General features: G+C 37.1%; 1 protein-coding gene across 2 annotated transcripts; it reads left to right on the top strand.

Moving 5' to 3' along the window:
• Window positions 1-3,335: 3,335 nt before the first annotated feature.
• On the top strand, window positions 3,336-14,897 carry LOC135786028 (uncharacterized). Of its 2 annotated transcripts, XM_065295730.2 has the most exons (16): window positions 3,336-3,642; window positions 5,488-7,316; window positions 7,612-7,701; window positions 7,792-7,993; window positions 8,083-8,306; window positions 9,336-9,476; window positions 9,571-9,685; window positions 9,801-9,872; window positions 10,137-10,277; window positions 10,551-10,664; window positions 10,800-10,873; window positions 10,962-11,066; window positions 13,242-13,357; window positions 13,430-13,568; window positions 13,954-14,074; window positions 14,350-14,896. In XM_065295730.2, the coding sequence occupies exons 1-16, from the start codon at window positions 3,516-3,518 to the stop codon at window positions 14,439-14,441; spliced, it is 3,702 nt and encodes a 1,233-aa protein (XP_065151802.2). In that variant the 5' UTR covers window positions 3,336-3,515; the 3' UTR covers window positions 14,442-14,896. The 2 variants fall into 2 exon arrangements, with proteins under 2 accessions (XP_065151802.2, XP_065151803.2); XM_065295731.2 differs by lacking the exon at window positions 10,137-10,277 and having other exon boundaries at window positions 14,350-14,897.
• The last annotated feature ends 2,503 nt before the right edge of the window (window positions 14,898-17,400 follow it).

Raw genomic sequence — 17,400 nt, forward strand, 5'->3', positions numbered from 1 at the left:
TATGCCTTGTGCTGCTGTCTTATGACTCAGACTGGAATGCTTTGTGAATACTGATGAACTCTCAAGACCTAAGGGCCGCCCTCTCCATCAATCACAAATAGTAGCTTTTGGCCTTCCTCAGTAAGCAGTTACATTGGATCCGAGTGTTTGGAGTCTACCCGCAGAGTCCAAAACTGTGGTTTGTCTGGAGAAAACATTCTTCGGTCCATGATCTCATGTTAAACCCTTGTAGCCTAAACAGTGCTTCACGTACACATGTTTAACATTTAGAAGGATTGGTTTTGTGTAAGCACATGACCCAAGGCCTCTTAAAAGGGTTTTGATGTTTGGAAAAGCTCTGGCAGAGGCAAGGTTTCTTTCTATACATCTAAGCAAACAGTATGTGCCATATTACAAATCACATTTTGTTTGGGAATCACAGTCAGGCATGCTAAGATAATGTTAGCATTTATATAAGAAAAATGCATTGTTTAAAAAAAATGTAACCTTAGCCTAACGATAATGCAACAGTTCTTTGTGGTTACAATCTGCCCATGCTGTGTTTTTCATATTTGCCTTTTATGCGCTCACACACGCTTGTCTGTTACAGCTCGGCTGGCTGCCTCGCGGGTCTCTCTGGTGACTGATGAGTGCATACGGTATTTCCTTCAGTGCTGCAAGCTTAGTTTCAGGGCCGAACGTCTGCAAAACAATCCTATGAGTGACAAACTAATGGGAATAGACTGGAAGTGTGGGAGGGAGTAATATAAACTCCTGTTGGCACATTTAGACTCGGGCAGCAGTCCTTTCAACTGCAACTGAAGTGATTTCAGCCCTGTTGCGATAAGCCTATTGTAAACCCCACGGCCACATCGTCAAATTACAGTATCGTTCTTTAAAGCATTCTGTTCTGTGACAGAATAAGTGTTGTATTTACAGTTTACCTTTATGCAAAGACAGGCAAGCCTGTAGGGTAGCTTTCAAGCTTTACTGAATGTGAGAGGCAACATATAATATTACAGATATTGAATTTGTGAATGTGGGTAAAAGGGCACTGGAGGCAAATGACTTACTGTAGTAAGCATATAAAAATACAAATGTTTTTGTGATGGTTAGGTTTAAGAGTAGGGTTTGAGTAAGAGGATGTTTAAAACACCATTAGCTCAGTAAAAAAAAAAAAAATAGATGTCAATGAGTATGAGTATATTACCATAATAGAAAAACAAAGTTTTTTGTGTGTGTGTGTGTGTGTGATTCTACAGTCCACCCTTGGGCTCACATTAAAAAGTGAAAATCAGAGCTCGGGAAAATAACTGAACTTTACAACGAAAGGACTTGAGAGGAATTTGAATGATAGAAATTCCTTTGAATAAATGGTTGGTACAAGACAGGCTGCCACCAGTGTTGACTGAATGAATTCCATCTGGTCTCTGTCCCAAAACCAGTCCAAGGTCCCACTGCTGATATTGCCTCCACAATGTAGATGTCAAAACCACCCTGTTCAGATACAAATACATTTCCTGGCAATGCTGTTTAGTTTTTTCCTGCTCACCCTCGAGCAGTAATTCAGCATGGCTTGTGTTCTTGATGGTAATGGAGTGTCTTGAGATGGCAGGCAAACTCTCCTCAGGCCTTTAAACTCAATCCTTTTTAATCCCGGGTCTAATTGCTCGCTTTGCCAGCCAAAGTGAATTCAGCTGCTGGCTGTCTGTGAGATCATCAAACCTCTAGAGCATCGGGTATACTAACATACAGAACAAGATTTACAGAAAATTTTTATGTAAACAAAGGAAAGGAACGTGGTGGTTCGTCTGCCAAAAATGCCAGGGGTCTTTGGAGTCGTGTTAAGACGTAAGATGCAGACATCAAGAAGTGCTCCACAAACCTTAAAAGGTATATTAAAGAAAATAGATAAGAAAAAATATTTTTAATGTGTTCTGTCATTGACTGTATTTGCCCACCCTATTTATAAATTCATATACACTGTACAAATGAACCTAAATGGCCTCTCTTCAGATTGTATACTTTACTTTAACCACTAGAGGAGGCAATTCATTGTATTTGCTATTGCATTCTCTTACTACACTTTACTACTGCATTTGATGAGAGACTAAACAAAAGAACATCTATTTCCAACTTGATTTTAAATATTTGCATGTAACCCACAAGATTGTGCTATGCTATAGGAATAATATGTGGGAAACTTTACATCTAGTCATGTTTCTTATAGGGTAAGATGTGATATTACTCTTTTAAGCAATCAGATTTAAAGGCGGAGTCCATGATGTTTGAAAGCCAGTGTTGATATTTGAAATCGCCTAAACAAACACGCCCCTACCCCAATAGAATCTGGACCTTCTGTTGATAGACCCGCCCCACACATACGCAACCCGGCATTTGATTTGATTTGATTGGCTATAAGTGTGTTTTGGTAGTCGGCCCGTCTCCTTTTCCAAACCGTTTTTCAAACATCGTGGACTCCGCCTTTAAGATGTACACCTGACAAATCCCAAAGTAGAGAATGACAACATCAGAGGCTTCTGCCCTTTTCTCCCCTGAACCATTAAGCCAGCGGTTCTCAAACTGAGGGCTGTGGCCCCCTGGGGGGCCCTGAGATGGTGCCTGGGGGGCCCCGGTTTTATGACATTTTATAAAATAAATTAATTCATCATAAATTCTGTGTAATTAAATCTCAGAAATATAAGGCTACTAACCAACAACACTGCATTGTATAATTTAATATGTTTTGTTTAATTCAAATATGAAGTTTTGAAAGGTTTTATGTCATACATTTTCTTTGAGGGGGGGGGGCACGAAGGGATGCACTTTATACAAGGGGGGCCGCACGTGGCAAATGTTTGAGAATCACATTAAGCAACTATAGTTTAAAAAAAATTCTTTATTTTAACAAGACAAAAATATATTAAAATCCCTAATTAAAATGCTGATGATATCAATACTGCAATTAATAATAAAAAAACTGATTACAAGAGTTATTGATAGGACAACTTGTGCTAAGTGTTTTAGACTTAAGTCAAATCAAATAAGTTCTTTAAAGAACCAACAGGCGGATGTCGTCAAAGTACCGCGAGAGCGATTCGATATTAGGCCTTCCCTATGATTTTTCGAATCTCTCTCGCGGTACTTTGACGTCATCCGACTATCTTTTTTTGCCACGTAGTGTTAAGTAGAACCCACCTTTTGGCTTTATGCGAAACTGCGCAGACCAATCGGTATGTGACGTCATGCGTGAGTTCTACGACACCTGTTGAAATTCAAAACAGACCAATCATTCGCACCTGGCAGTAGATTAATTACGACCGCGCACTAACAGTTGGAAACCCCAAAACTTTCACTTGCGCTAGCCTAATTCGCATTCTGTATGTGGAGACCACTGAGTTCAACACTTTTTTACATGTTCCATTTTTCATCTCAGATGTTTTCTTTTGTCAAATCCTAAACGGCTAATTATTGTTAAAGTCACAGATAGGCTATACATGGTTTTACACTGACAAACAATTACTTCTGAGAGGAGAATGTTCCCTTCCACAACCCTCTTTACTTCAATAGATTGCCCCCTTTTCCGATGGGGACGATGTGAGCGACCTTACTGTATCTACAACCATTGCGAAGACAAATCATCTGGCCTGATGAGGGCAACAGGTAAACTACGATTCGTTTTTTTTTTCAAATAAAGGTCTGCATGCGCTCCCCCTACTAATTTGATCATTTGTTTACTCATTTAAAGCTTCAATCCGTTTTGGTGTTAAATATAAATCGTTATTGGGCACACAAAACAATTACCTAGTAAGTTCATAATAATGATTTCAAATTTTAGATGTCTGTCCCAATTTAGCATGTTTACAGTATGACGTCAATTTACTTTATTTCAACCCACGATAACTCTATATGAGTAACTTTTAATATCCTCCTGAGAACCAGGACAAAACGTTCTAGATTTTTTATTTTTTTTAATTTACTTGCTGGGGTGGTAACAACACATTGCAAAGAATAAAAAAACCCTTATTTTAATTATATGACATGTCCACTCTAGTGGATAACAGGACGTTAATGTTAATGTTTTAATTTAATTTTCACATTTATTTTATTTTTTACATTCATTTTAGTTTTCATTTTCATTCTCACCAAAATGTGCAATTTAAAGTTTTGAGTTTTATATTTATATTTGATCCAAGATAATATTTGATGTAGCATTTTGGCTTCTTGGAGAGGCATAGGAACATTCCTCTTATTCCATCTTACAAATGTTCTGCTTTACAACCGGGCTTTCTGCATCTAGAAACATTTTGGATTGTCCAGCATTTGAGGCAAATGGATTGCACCATATTTCCCTAATCTTATATCTGGGTGTGTCTTTCTTTTAATTATTTGGTAACACTTTACAATAAGGTTGTATTGGTTAACATTAGTTAATGCACAATGAATGAACATGAGCAATTGTATTAACATTTAATTAACATTAGTAAATGCTGATAAACTATATTGCTCATTGTTGAGTCGTGTTAGTAAATGCATTTAATAATGTTAACAAATGCAACTTTATTGTAAAGTTATTTTATTAAAGTTATTATACATTATTTTATTCAAAAACTTCTCAGAATCTGTCATAGAATGGCCTATTACAGAAGTGAAACAAACATAAGAACAAAGTCCTGGTGTCCATTACAAATGACGTCAAATAAAAGTCGTGTTTTGAAAGGGTCAGAATTATTGTAAATTTTTGTATTTTGTACATTTTAAGCCTACACTCTCATGTTGAAAAAAAAAAACAATTGATGAATATGTAAGAAGACCTATAATCTGCAAAAAAAAGTTTTACTGTACTTCCCTCGTTGCCATAAAATGTGGAAATTGCAATTGTCGTTATTTTCTAAAAAGTTTGTGTGCTCTGTATAATTATATCCACACAAATATGGTTTTACTAGAAAGCAGGATGTCTTCTTGACAGGACAGTGGGACTCAAATAGGTTGAATAAATTGTGCTTGACTTAAAGGTCTGAAACTCATGTCCACTACAGTAGACAAAAATGAATTGCTGGGTCTCAGGAGGATATATAATTATTTCTAATTTTGGGGAAAAAACAAGCAAGCAAAACTCACTAGTTCGGTTATTTTAAGTTATTTGAATGTTTTTGTAAGATGATTTCATTGCATTTGGTATTTATTATTTTATCTATTTGTTAATTTTTCAGCACATTGTTCTACCAAAATTATTGAAATGTATTGTTATCTTCTATTGCCATCATAATCATAATTATTAAACAAAGGGCAAAAAAAATCATGTAACTTGCATTTTTTTCTAAAACAGATGGTGATAAAAGGGCAAAAAGTTAGGATTGCAGCTTAAAGGTTATATTTATTCATGACTAATCATTTGACCATGACAAGTGAACTATAAGGGGGTGAAAATCATTTCGCAATTTGAATCATGTCTTAAAGGAAGGGTGTTTGGTTTCTGGTACTAAAATTTTTTGTCTTTACCTTGAGATCTCCAAGATATAAAAGTCAGTGCTGCCAATGGAGCCTCCCACACCACCGAGGACAATACTTGTCTTGAGGAGTTGGAGAGAATCAACAAAGAAATAGAGGCAGTGAAGAGTGAGATGGAGAAGGAACAAAAAAGATTGTCTCAATATCAGTCATCGCAGTCGCTCGCACACACTGAGATTGCAGGTGTTTGCTATGAGAAATATTTGAGGACCACTAACAGTCCGGCTAAAGACCAAAATGGAAACCATTTGAGACCAACAAAGCCTTTGGCTTCCACAAAGATTGATCGCAAGTATGTGGTTGATCGTGCCAGACCCAAGACTGATTTGGAGTATGACCCTTGTTCCAATTTCTCTGCAGACTTGCTATCTGGCAGCTCAGTCGATGGTAAACTTCGGTCAGTTGATAAAGAGGTTGTTGATCATGGCCTCAAAAATAATAGAACACAAAAAATATGTCCATCTCTGTCTTCTCGTTTGAATGATTCCGATGATGACGAGGGGACATTGGTCATTGACATCCCACCTACTGACAAATATCAGGAAAAACGCAGACCTAAACCGAAGAACAAGACTTCAGTTATTGAATCTCCTGTAAGATATTGTGCAGCTGATAATGCTAGTATTGTAAATGACCAAACACAACTCCGGGAAAGCAGGCCACAAAAGGAAAAGTTGTTTTCTGAAGGGTCTGATAATCTTCAGGTGACATGTAATGTGGATGTCCAAGATAAAGAGGGAGCCTTAACAAAATCCACCACAATTACACACGAACAGGAATCATCTGAGGGGGAACTTGTCATTGATGTATCACCTTTAAAAGATGAACAAAAGCTTTCAAACCGATGTGGAACTGTAACCAAAGAACTACTTGATTTACACACATTATTCTCTATAAGTGAAGCTGCTGCTGCGGACACTAAAGAGACCAAGGAAGGATCTACAAATAAACAGGAAAAGCACTTGGTGAAACAAATCACAGAAGAACCTGCAGCAGAACTGAATGTCTCTACAAAATGCAATAATCTCAGTATGGATACAAAAGAGAAAGCACAGAACATGGAGTATGTCCTGGATGATATTTCCAAATATCTAGACAGTCTGAGAAATGAGAGTGAGAGCATCAAATCCAGTCAAGATGCTAAGCTGCTTCCTGTTAGTTTGGTTCATGAGAATGCAGAAATTTCCTTGCAGTCTGCTAAAGGTCTTGCCCTCAATGCTGCTTTTAAAGAACCGCAAACTGACCAGAACTCAAGATGTGGTGTAAATACAGAAACTGCATCCATTACAAATATCTCAGAAGACCTGGGTTCTTCATTTCAGCCGTACCTCCCCATGGTCTCATCTCATTCCTTTAATACTTTATTCCATAAGGATGAAGAGCATACATATGGTTCAAACTCTCAAGACCTAGCTGAAGCCACTTGGCCAACCGTTCATAAAAGTTCAAAGGCTGGGCCATTTGTTCATAAAATCCCTAATGTTTCAGGGATTCAAGATAGAATTGTTTTATCTGAACCATTGTGTAGTCCGCTTAATCCAAGAGCAATTGTGCAATATGAGCAAAAACTACCTGCATTGGATACATCATTTGCTCCAAGTCAAGCAACTGTTTCTTCACAGGCATGTGCCTCTGCTGTGATGAAAGCAACTAATAAACAAGTCATAGAAATTGACACTAGTTCTGAGGAGGAGCTTAGATACTCTGACCTAGATCTTTCAGAAACCGACCCAATGGAAGAGTGCTACAAAATTTTTATGGAAGCCAACCAAACCGAAGCTCCTGTTGTCCAAAATGAAGCTCCTGTGGTCCAAAGTGATGATCCTGTAAGTAAATTGAACTGATCTTTAATTTTCTTTATTTGTGAATGCACAAGAAAAATCAACATATAGAGAGAGAAAACATAACTATACTGGTGCACATTAAGAGTAACAACACAGAAATTTTTCAAACATTTGCTACTTTTGCGTTGTTACAATTTTGTGGAGTTGTACGTCAGGCTACATATAGCCTACCCATAGCCTACGGCCTAGCTACAGCTGAGAAGCACGACTAGAAATCTTAATTATATGGAGAAACCACATATAGGCCTTATTCTATTCTGTTCTGTTCTATTTGTAGGAAGAATTTCTAGACACCTTAGAAACTGGGATGAAGTCCAATCCACCTCCTGTGTTGAAGAGAAGGGTAGCACATGTGTCAAAATATGAGGTATGAGGTGCTTTTTCCTCTGCCTACTAAATGAAGTTACTTAATTTCCAATAAATAAAACTTGTACATAACTTTTTATTTTAAATGCAGGCTACTAAAAGCAAAGGACAGATCATTGTGCCTCTTCGAGAAGCAGGTTCCCAGTTGACCATTCCCACCAGAGCTCAGGCATGCCAAAGGAGAGCAGCCATACTGACTGCAGCAGTCAAAGGATGCCAGTCCCAAGTCATAAACAATGCTCAGAAGAAGGTGTACACGCCTACCATTATTAATTCAAGTACTATGCAAAACTGTAAGCATCATTTATAGTTTTGTTTTACAGAAATTTGGTTAGAATTTGAAAAATGTTGCTACATTATTGTATACCTTTTTACTTTTAAGCCATTATTCCGGTTGGTGCTACTCTGCAGCTGGGGCCAAACCTGCACCTCATTGTGCCTGAGGGAAACTGTGCCTTACCTCTAATGCTAATTCAACCTCCCATGTCCGTTCAACGTCCGCCTCAGCCTACACCTCCACCACCTACGCAACTTCCACAAACTACACAACTTCAACAAACTATACATTCTCAAACTTCACAACCATCCAACTACATACCAGCCAAGGTTAACTATACATCCTAGTCTAGCAGTCAGGGTCTACAAAATCTCATACCCTTTTCATATAAGCTTTCATTAATTTCAGGAACAAATGCATAAACATCCACTAAGTTATGACCAGGGCTGGGCGGTTTATCAGATTTGGGTAGTATATTAGAATTTTTTTCCCATGACACTCCTGTGCAACAGAAACTTTGCCAGAAATGTACACTTAGGGCACATTCACATTATCCAAACCATGTCCCAGCGCGATTGTTCCCCCTACCTACTCCCTTAGAAGCACACACTCACCCGGTACTTTTATCGATCCGAGCCTGGGCGGGCTTTCGTCATTAGGATGCGATTATTTTGAACAAAGCTGGAAGTAAAGCGCTCTCTTAACACTGGGACCCATCCTAATGTTAAGTCTGTATTTTTGATTCAGAGTCATTTGGTGCGTGATAACACACAGCCCTCTCACACGCCATTATATTGCTTAGTTGATCTGACACTTGTGCAACTCGGGCGTTCACGTAGCCATGCTGCGCGCATCAGAAAGTTTTTAAGAAGGCAGATGAAGGTGAGTGGTCACGCAATTTACCTCTCTCCTCACAATACCCTCTGCGCCCAAGTGAATCACGCTTAGCCCACCCAAGCCGGACAAGGAGCAATTAACCAAACCGCGCCGGGCGTGGTACAGTGCTGTCACACTAGTCAAATTAACCAGGCTTTTGGGGTTAAATGCACCCGACCGTGGTTTGGTTCGGATAGTGTGCTTTCCGACCCGCTCGCATGTTGTACAGCTGTACATTTTCAAACAGGAAGGAAAACCGGTGTCTTTAATTTTAATTTCCAATATCACTTCACTTTATAGAAAATACAGAAATATTTATTGTATATCACCATTCATCATCTAAGATATGAATATCGCCCAGCCCTTGTGACTGTGTCTTAAGAACTAGTCTGACCAAGTAGTTGGAATTAATCAGTCTTACTTTTCTGATTTAAACTGTGTTGTTAAGCTAAATGTGATGAACGATTTTACGTGTTGTATAGTCAATGGGTGTCAAACGAAAAGCAAAAGTACGGCATGAAGTTGGAGCGAAGGTTCCACATGATGTTCGTCAGCGTTACGTGAATCTTTTCGTGGAGGAGTTCCTAAAAACATCTATGACTGTGCAAGATGCCTTTGAGAAGGTCTGTCTTTAAACTGTCTAAAATGTATGTGAATCATTTTATACCCTGGTTGTTTTGAAATGTATGCTTTTAATGTTTCATTTAAATGCTCTAGGCTCTGGCAGAGGAAAAAGGCGTGTATGACCGCAGTATCAATAAGCTCAAATATCTAAGCATAGCTGTCAATGCACTGAAGAAGCTTAAAAACCAAAGCATCTTGCCTGCTAAAGGTAAGTATATTATATGTTTATGCATGATGTGGTTTTGTCCATATTGCTGCAGCTTCATTTGTTTACTGCGGTGTACAGTCATCAGGTCATCTTTATACACTGTATGTACTTACAGCTTCCAGTGAGAGAGATCAGCATGTGTCTAGAGGCAATGTACCACTAAATACTCAAGCACTTCAGGGACCTGGTAAGAATTGTCTCTCTTTTCAGGCCAGGGTCACAGTAGAGTGATAGTTGTAGAGGTAAACAAAATAATTTATTTTAAGATTCAGTATATTAAAATGCACAGTAGTAGCAGTACTATATGTCCATGGTAAACCTTTCTGCAAAGAAGTGATCAAAATAATGTGTGGGTGAGTCTTTTCTTCAAACTAATAGATCATCGTTGAGTATTTGGTTCTTGTTTTAAATAAGTATGTAGTGAATGCAGTTTTCGCATTTATTGATGCAGATGATTGGACGCTTTATAAGCAATTGAAGCAGCACGTTCTATCTGAGGAAATGTTGCAAGTAAACAACTACCCACGCGTACACCCGGATAAAGCCAACTTTGCCATCCAATATGGAGATAACAAGAAAGGAATAAGTGATTGTGAGTCCAATTCGAAGTTTGCAACCAAACATGTAGTTAGGCTTTCCACTGCCTTTAGCTTTCTTGTAACTCAACTGATCCCACACACAGCTAAAATGGAAAATCTGAATGCATTCGCTTGGGATTAAAGCATCTGCCAGATGCATGTAAATGCATTCAATTTAAGGTGGCATTACCGTTAAAGTCATTTTTAGTGTCAAGAGTTAATTTATAATAGATGAAGCTATTAGGATTCAAAGTTTTCAAAACGACTAAGAAATTAAACTTTAACAGCTTTAAAGAGGATCTGCTGCCGATGCGGAGCAACGTTCTCTGTCGACAGAAGTGGAAAGCACACACGCCGTGAGGAGTGCAATTATCATTATGGAAAAGTCATAGAAAACAGAGGTAAGACTTGCCAAATGTATCTTTGTAATTGGTTTGCTATGGGTGACTGACGAAAGCTGTATATTTCTGAGTGTTGCTGCAGTTTTAGGTTAATTGTTGCCATCCAATGTGTTTTCCGTTTGCATTTTCTTCTAGTACCGGGGGGTGTTGAGACGCGATACAGTTGTTGCGAGAGTGCAGTCGGCTCACCTGGATGCCAAGTTTTTAATGTATTCAGGTTTTATACTCGTGTTTGGATTTAAGAGTTAAAGCATTCATATGTTTTTGCTGCATATTCTGAGATGTATGTGTTTACAGCTCCATGTTTATGATGCAGTAAGCCTTCAGGGCTTTGTGAGCAGTCTTCCCCAATCCCCAGCAGGCAAAACATGTCCAGGTGTTTTTGCTCTTGATACAGAAACCGTAAGGTTACATTTTGACTTCTGCAATGTCTCTATGGTTAATAATGCAAAGGGAATAAGCAAAAATTATATTCCTAAAGACATAGTTAAGATGTATACATTTAAAACAGTGGCGATGCTACATAAGGGTCAGGGTGGCACTGGCCACCCAATCAGAAAAGAGATATATAATAAGCTTAAAATTCGCTCAAATACCCATAATTTATAAATAAATAAATAAACTACTTGTATAGAAAGTGTTTCATGTGCATGTGTTTCTAAACCTTGACATTTAAGCCATTTTAAACAATTTGAACGTAAGATGTTAAAGTGACCTGTTTTCTGTGCACACAGAAACACACATACTCAATTGGACACACACTCATAAGCGCATGCATGAAGACTCGCGTTTAAAAAGCTGGACATACAGAATCTCTATGCCTCTGACAGGACATATACACTCAAAATACCACAGTATTGGCAAGTATTCTTGTAAAAACAGTCGGTTATGTCTAAAAGTGAATGCAAACGGTTCCAAAAGAAATTAGATTTGTATAAATCTGTGCCTATTCGGTCTTAAGTGGCAGTGCCCTCAAGAAATCTGCTTATGTTTGTGTCATTGTTAATCAAACAACAGAAGACAAAAGGAAAATCACTTCTGTAGCTTGAAAAAGATGAATTATATTTAATTTATAGAATGAAGAAGACAGTGTTACTCTTTTTATTCTATTTTTGTTCCTAAACACTATGCTTATAATTTCTTGGTTTCTTCTTACTTTATTTTACTTCCCTTTTTTGCTGATCCATTAATTACTCCATCCATGACTGAAAAAACAACATAATGTAAAGCTTAACAACTATACCCTAAAAATGGATTATGCTAAATGGCATTAAAGTGGTTCACTGGCTCGTAATCATACAGTAGGGGAACCATTTTGAGTGCCATATAGCACCTATGTAGCACCCTATTGTGCTATAGAGAACCATATCTGGTGCTTTTTCACCCCCGGATGGTTCTTCATGGGTGCTTTTATATGTGCAATAAAGCACTAAAAATGGTTCCCCTATGATTATGAGCTATTTAGCACCAATTTTTGAGTGTACTATATTGTAAAATTATATGTAATTTGAGAGTAGATATTGAGGTCCACCCTATTTCAATAAGGTCCACTTAGTTTAAAAATTCAGGCCTCACCACTGATTTAAAATAATATATTTTTTATTTATACCACTGGGCTGTTGAATACTTTATTCTGATTGGTTGAGAAATGTTCCACAGTTATGCATTATTTTTTCGATAAACCACACCTGACCTGTCAATTGTCTTAAAATAACCAAAAGAGCAATGTTTCCTGTGGTGTAAGCATAATAATTAAGTAAGGGATAATGTAGAGGCAGCCGGTAGTTATCGGGAAATAAGCCCCAACAGTGTGATCAGGACCCGACGCGAAGCGGAGGGTCTTGTATCACACTGAAGGGGCTTATTTCCCGATAACTACCGGCTGCCTCTACATTATCCCGCTTATTACATGGCTACTTGTCACATAAGAAAAAAAACGGATATGAATTTGAAACATTTTATTGGCATATTTGTTTTAAATTAACATGTTTATCCTTCCGCGAAACTTTGCACAGATGCATAAAATAATCGTAATACCTTAAGATCCTCTGCTTCATACTTGTCTGTCTCCATTTTTTTCTCTTTTAGCCAGTCTTTGAGAAGTTGCCCAATCTGTATTTTTTGTGTGTTGGCTTCGTGGCTGTCATGCTCTATTTTGTCAAGTTCAGTCTCAGTAGCTGTCTGTGTCTTGTCGTGGTTGTCCAGTGTTTGTCACAAGATGGCGCCAAACAGTAATCTTTATTGATCTTTATTGGCGCGGAGCAATTTTACTCGTACAAGTAGTACCGGCTATGCGTTATTACTTTGGAGCGGTTATTATTTGAAAAGAACGAACCTGCAAATGTCTCAACTGACGAATCAGAATCAAGCTTTCCAGAGAGCCGTGTAATAATTAAAAATAATGCATACCCTCTTCACTTTGTGCCTTATTGCCACCATGGGTGTGCTTTATTTGTCGAATAATTTTAAGGGCTGGATTGAATTATTCCTTACATATGTAATATTTTTATACATTCTTATATTACAATCAAATCTATAATCTGAGTTTTGAAAAACTCTTTCAAAATATTTCTCCAGTGCTACACAACTCAAGGACTGGAACTAGCAAGAGTGACCGTAGTCAACTCCAGATTGCAGGTCGTCTTTGACACTTTTGTCAAGCCTGATAATATTGTCATTGATTATAATACCAGGTGAGATGTTAATGGTAATTTAAGATCATGCCATAGTAATAGTTTAAAACACAGCTGCTTTTCCTTGCTCAGGTTCTCGGGCATCAGTAAGGAAGATGTGGAAGGTACCAGCTCATCATTGCGGGATGTTCAAGCAGTGCTTTTGAGCTTTATTAATGCAGACACGTTTCTGATTGGCCATGGCTTAGAGAATGATTTAGCTGCACTTAAAGTGAGTTGCAAAGAGATGTGTGCCAGTTCCTTGTGATTTTGTGCTTGAATTACAACATAACCACCAATCATTAGTATTACTATATTAACTTTGGCTTTACTCTTGTATTTAGTGCTTTTCATTTGATCCGCTTACATTATGAATTGCAGCCAATTCTTGTCGTTCATTCGCCTTCATATCATTCCAGTCCTAATGAATTCCTTTCTGCTCTGGAACACAAAGAAGTTAATATTATCGATCCAAACAATAAACTAATGCTGGCGGCTTCTGTGTTCCTTGGAAGAAAGGAAGTCATGCAGGTTTGAAATGAAAGTTATTTTGGCTAACTTTTTTAACATTGCTTTCAGAATTGAGGTGAGTCATTTGGTTGTTCTACCATCTTTAGATTATCCACAGCTCTGTGATTGACACCGCTGTGGTGTTTCCGCATCGCCTGGGTCTGCCACATAAAAGGGAACTAAATAGTCTGACTGGAGACTACCTACGGAGAATTATCCAAGAGAGTGGTATGTTTAACAATGTGTCTTGCATGGCCTATTAAATGCATTTGCAAGTGATGACTATGATCGAGTTCCACTGAATCTGTAGGATTTTACAGGAGTCCAACTGTGTTTTTTTCCAATGCATCATTACCATACACTTGGATATTAAAAGACGACCAGAAATTGTGTTCATGTGTTAAATATTGCTAGGACATTACAGCAGACGTCATGCAGTCTGTTATATATAAATACACACAATTTTATGCCACAATGCTACAACCATCTCTCGTTTGCCGCAGTGGAGGGTCATGACTCGCGTGAGGATGCCACAGCTTGTATGGAGCTCATGCTTTGGAGAGTGAAGGAAGACTCTAAAGTAAAAAGATGGTGATGCTCAATAAAGTTTATTGCTGTTTCTACTCAAAAAATATGACATACAACATATTTGGAATGTTTCGTTGCATTAAAATTAGCTGTTTTTTGCTTTATAAATGTTTGGGAATGGATAAATTTATTGTTTTGGGTTTGATCATAAAGTATTTTGTTTTCCTCCAATTGTGTAAGTTTAAAGTTGGGAATTTCATTAATTTAGTGGGCTCATAATGTGTTGTGGAAGAAAATGCACCTTGTGAATTCTGGAAAGAAGTTTAATAAATTGCAAACAAGAGGCCTGTGTCATGTTACTTGTTTTAGGTTTCCAGATGTTTGCGTAATTAGATGGGTGATTTAGCTAATAAGAGTCTGGTGTGGATCTGTACCATATGAATCACAAGGGGCAGGTTCCTGGATAGGGTTAAGATTAACCTGAAAGGAAGGTCTCTGCAGAACAAAAAGAGGCGTTTCCCAATTTTGGGGTGTTTTCAAACTGAAATAAGTGTTTTTCCACCTCTTAGTCTGATTGGGTGGGTGATTCCCAAATGCATTTTTGAGGAGATGGTCTCTGTGGAATAAAAAAGGCGTTTTCCAATTTTGGAGCGTTTTCAAACTGAAATAGGTGTAAAAGAAAATAATTAGTAATGCACCGATGTATCGGCCGCCGATATTTATCGGACGATTTTTGATGGATTTGAAACCATTGGCAATAGCACGAGAAAGGCCGATACCGATTGTTTATTAATTAACTGCATTAAGAAATCCATTATATGTAAAAAATTAGTTAATGTTGTTAATAAAATAAATGCTGAATTGCAAAAACCACCTTTGAAGGTTGTCATGCTGTCTTATTATATTTGTTTTAGCTTAATTTGTGCCTCTCTTATTATGTTGGTCAGTTGAATGTTAATTAGATCCAATCCATGTTCAGTAAAAATAATTTGATGCAGAAATAAACTAGCTAATAGACCAACTGTATAGTATTGTATACAAGTGTTTAATATCGGTATCGGCCAGAAGTTGTCTGTTTAAATCCGTATCGTCCCAAAAAAATCCTATCGGTGCATCCCTAAAAATAATAATGTATGGCTTTTCATTGCTTCTGTACTTTTTGGATTGGATGGTTAAAAACGCCCCAAAATCGAGAAACACCCCGTTTTTGTTCTGCAGAGACCTATATTACTTTAATCCTGGACTGCTTAGTTGTAATAGGACATTTAAGTAGTTTTTACAAACAAACCTTACAGTAAACAATACTGATGTGCATCATGAGACAAAACAATGGCACTGATACTGTATATGTTAAGATATATCAGTGCAAGATATTTTTAAGTTAAGGCAGCTCAAACATGCATTTTAGTTTGGGACTAGGATAAGCAGTGTCTGGGAAACTGCCCCATAATGCCAACTAATAAAAGTGGTTATATACTCAAGAAAAATGGTTCGATTTAGTACCAAAAAATGGTTATTCAGTTTGTAACAATAGTAGCACCTGTTTTGGTGCTATATAGAACCCTTTTTAGATTAGATTTATGCACTTTAACAGTTTAAAAACAGAACTGCAAGAAATCAGAAAAATAATCAAATTGTTAAATTGAAAATATACATTGAAAAAATATATGAATTATAATGCAAATATAACAAATCACTACTCAAATGAGATATGGATGTTAAATAACTGCTTCAATATTAAATAAATTAACAATGAAATTTGGCAAAGTCGATAATTCTAAATAGACAACATTACATGGAATCATTAAAATCATGACATATGCCACATCAAAACATGCAAATGATAATAAATTCTGAATATTAATATATTATGACATTACATTCAGATGTAAACATTTTAGCACAAACAGATAGATGGGATAGAATACAAATTAATGTTAATAATACATTACTAACTGTAAAAATAAAAGTCAATAGGATTGTGGCAATGTTTGTAGAAGCTAGCCAAAAAAGTCCATATTTTTCATTGTGCATACTCCATCCAATGTTCTTTCTTTTGTGGCAATGATGTTAAACATTTGGTCAGATAAGAGTATAGGGTCTGCTATTGTCATGTTGATCTTGAGAAGCAGGCTGTGATGGACCATGGGGAAAAGGAAAAGACTTGGAGACAAATCAAATTAATATTAGCCTGGAGTTTGCTTACATACTGTATGTAAAACATGATTTGACAGGAGTTTTAATATGACTCTGGACAAGCTACCTGTTTTGTCAGTAAATAGGTGAATGCTTGGTAAAAGATTTATTTATGAATTGAATTTACATAAACCACTGTTATCAAGCCAGTGGCCGACCTGCAGCTATCCAACTTTTTAGAGCTTTACTCATGATCCACCAATTCTGCTTTTACAAGTAAATGTGCCACAAGAACACACACAATCTCCAAATAAACAACTATTTTAATGTCAGCATTGAAAGAAACATGCATACATCACTTTTAAAAAAAGGATGTGTCTCTCATATCAAGCGGTCATACACACTGCCTTCACTCTCAAGCAAGATTACCTCACATACTGTATAAAAACTCTGCAATATCAAAAATAAAAAAAAACTAAACATGTGTTGTACCACATTCTTTGGATATTTAGTTTAATAAACTTAATGTACAATATACACATTTTAACACTTTAACAAATGATTAAAGCAGAGTCCTCTAAATATATCATTAAAAGAGTATGAAGCTTATAAAGCTTACATGTTATAAAATAAATAAAGTACAAGAACACAGAAAACTTCAATTTTCAAAACGCTTTTAACAGTAAATGATGATTTTTTTACTCTCTTACCTGTTTGTGTTGTTAGTCTGCAGGCGGTTAAGCAGGACTGATGATTCAGGGCTTTTACAGGTGGAACTAATCAGGAGGCAGCTTGAAAATAACTAAATTTAAAATCAAAAAAAGGCGTGATTTATAGAACCCTTTTGCCAAGACAAGAACCATTTCAGCAAAAAAGGGTTCTTAAGGAAA

This window comes from Paramisgurnus dabryanus, chromosome 4 (genome assembly GCF_030506205.2).
Source record: "Paramisgurnus dabryanus chromosome 4, PD_genome_1.1, whole genome shotgun sequence".
NCBI lineage: Eukaryota > Metazoa > Chordata > Actinopteri > Cypriniformes > Cobitidae > Paramisgurnus > Paramisgurnus dabryanus.

Bases quoted from the DNA above. Each gene is read 5' to 3' on its own strand.
- LOC135786028 (XM_065295730.2), top strand. From the start codon at position 3,516: ATGTTCCCTTCCACAACCCTCTTTACTTCAATAGATTGCCCCCTTTTC. The intron at 3,643-5,487 runs GTAAACTACGAT...CTTTACCTTGAG, and splicing joins TGGCCTGATGAGGGCAACAG to ATCTCCAAGATATAAAAGTC. The intron at 14,075-14,349 runs GTATGTTTAACA...CGTTTGCCGCAG, and splicing joins GAGAATTATCCAAGAGAGTG to TGGAGGGTCATGACTCGCGT.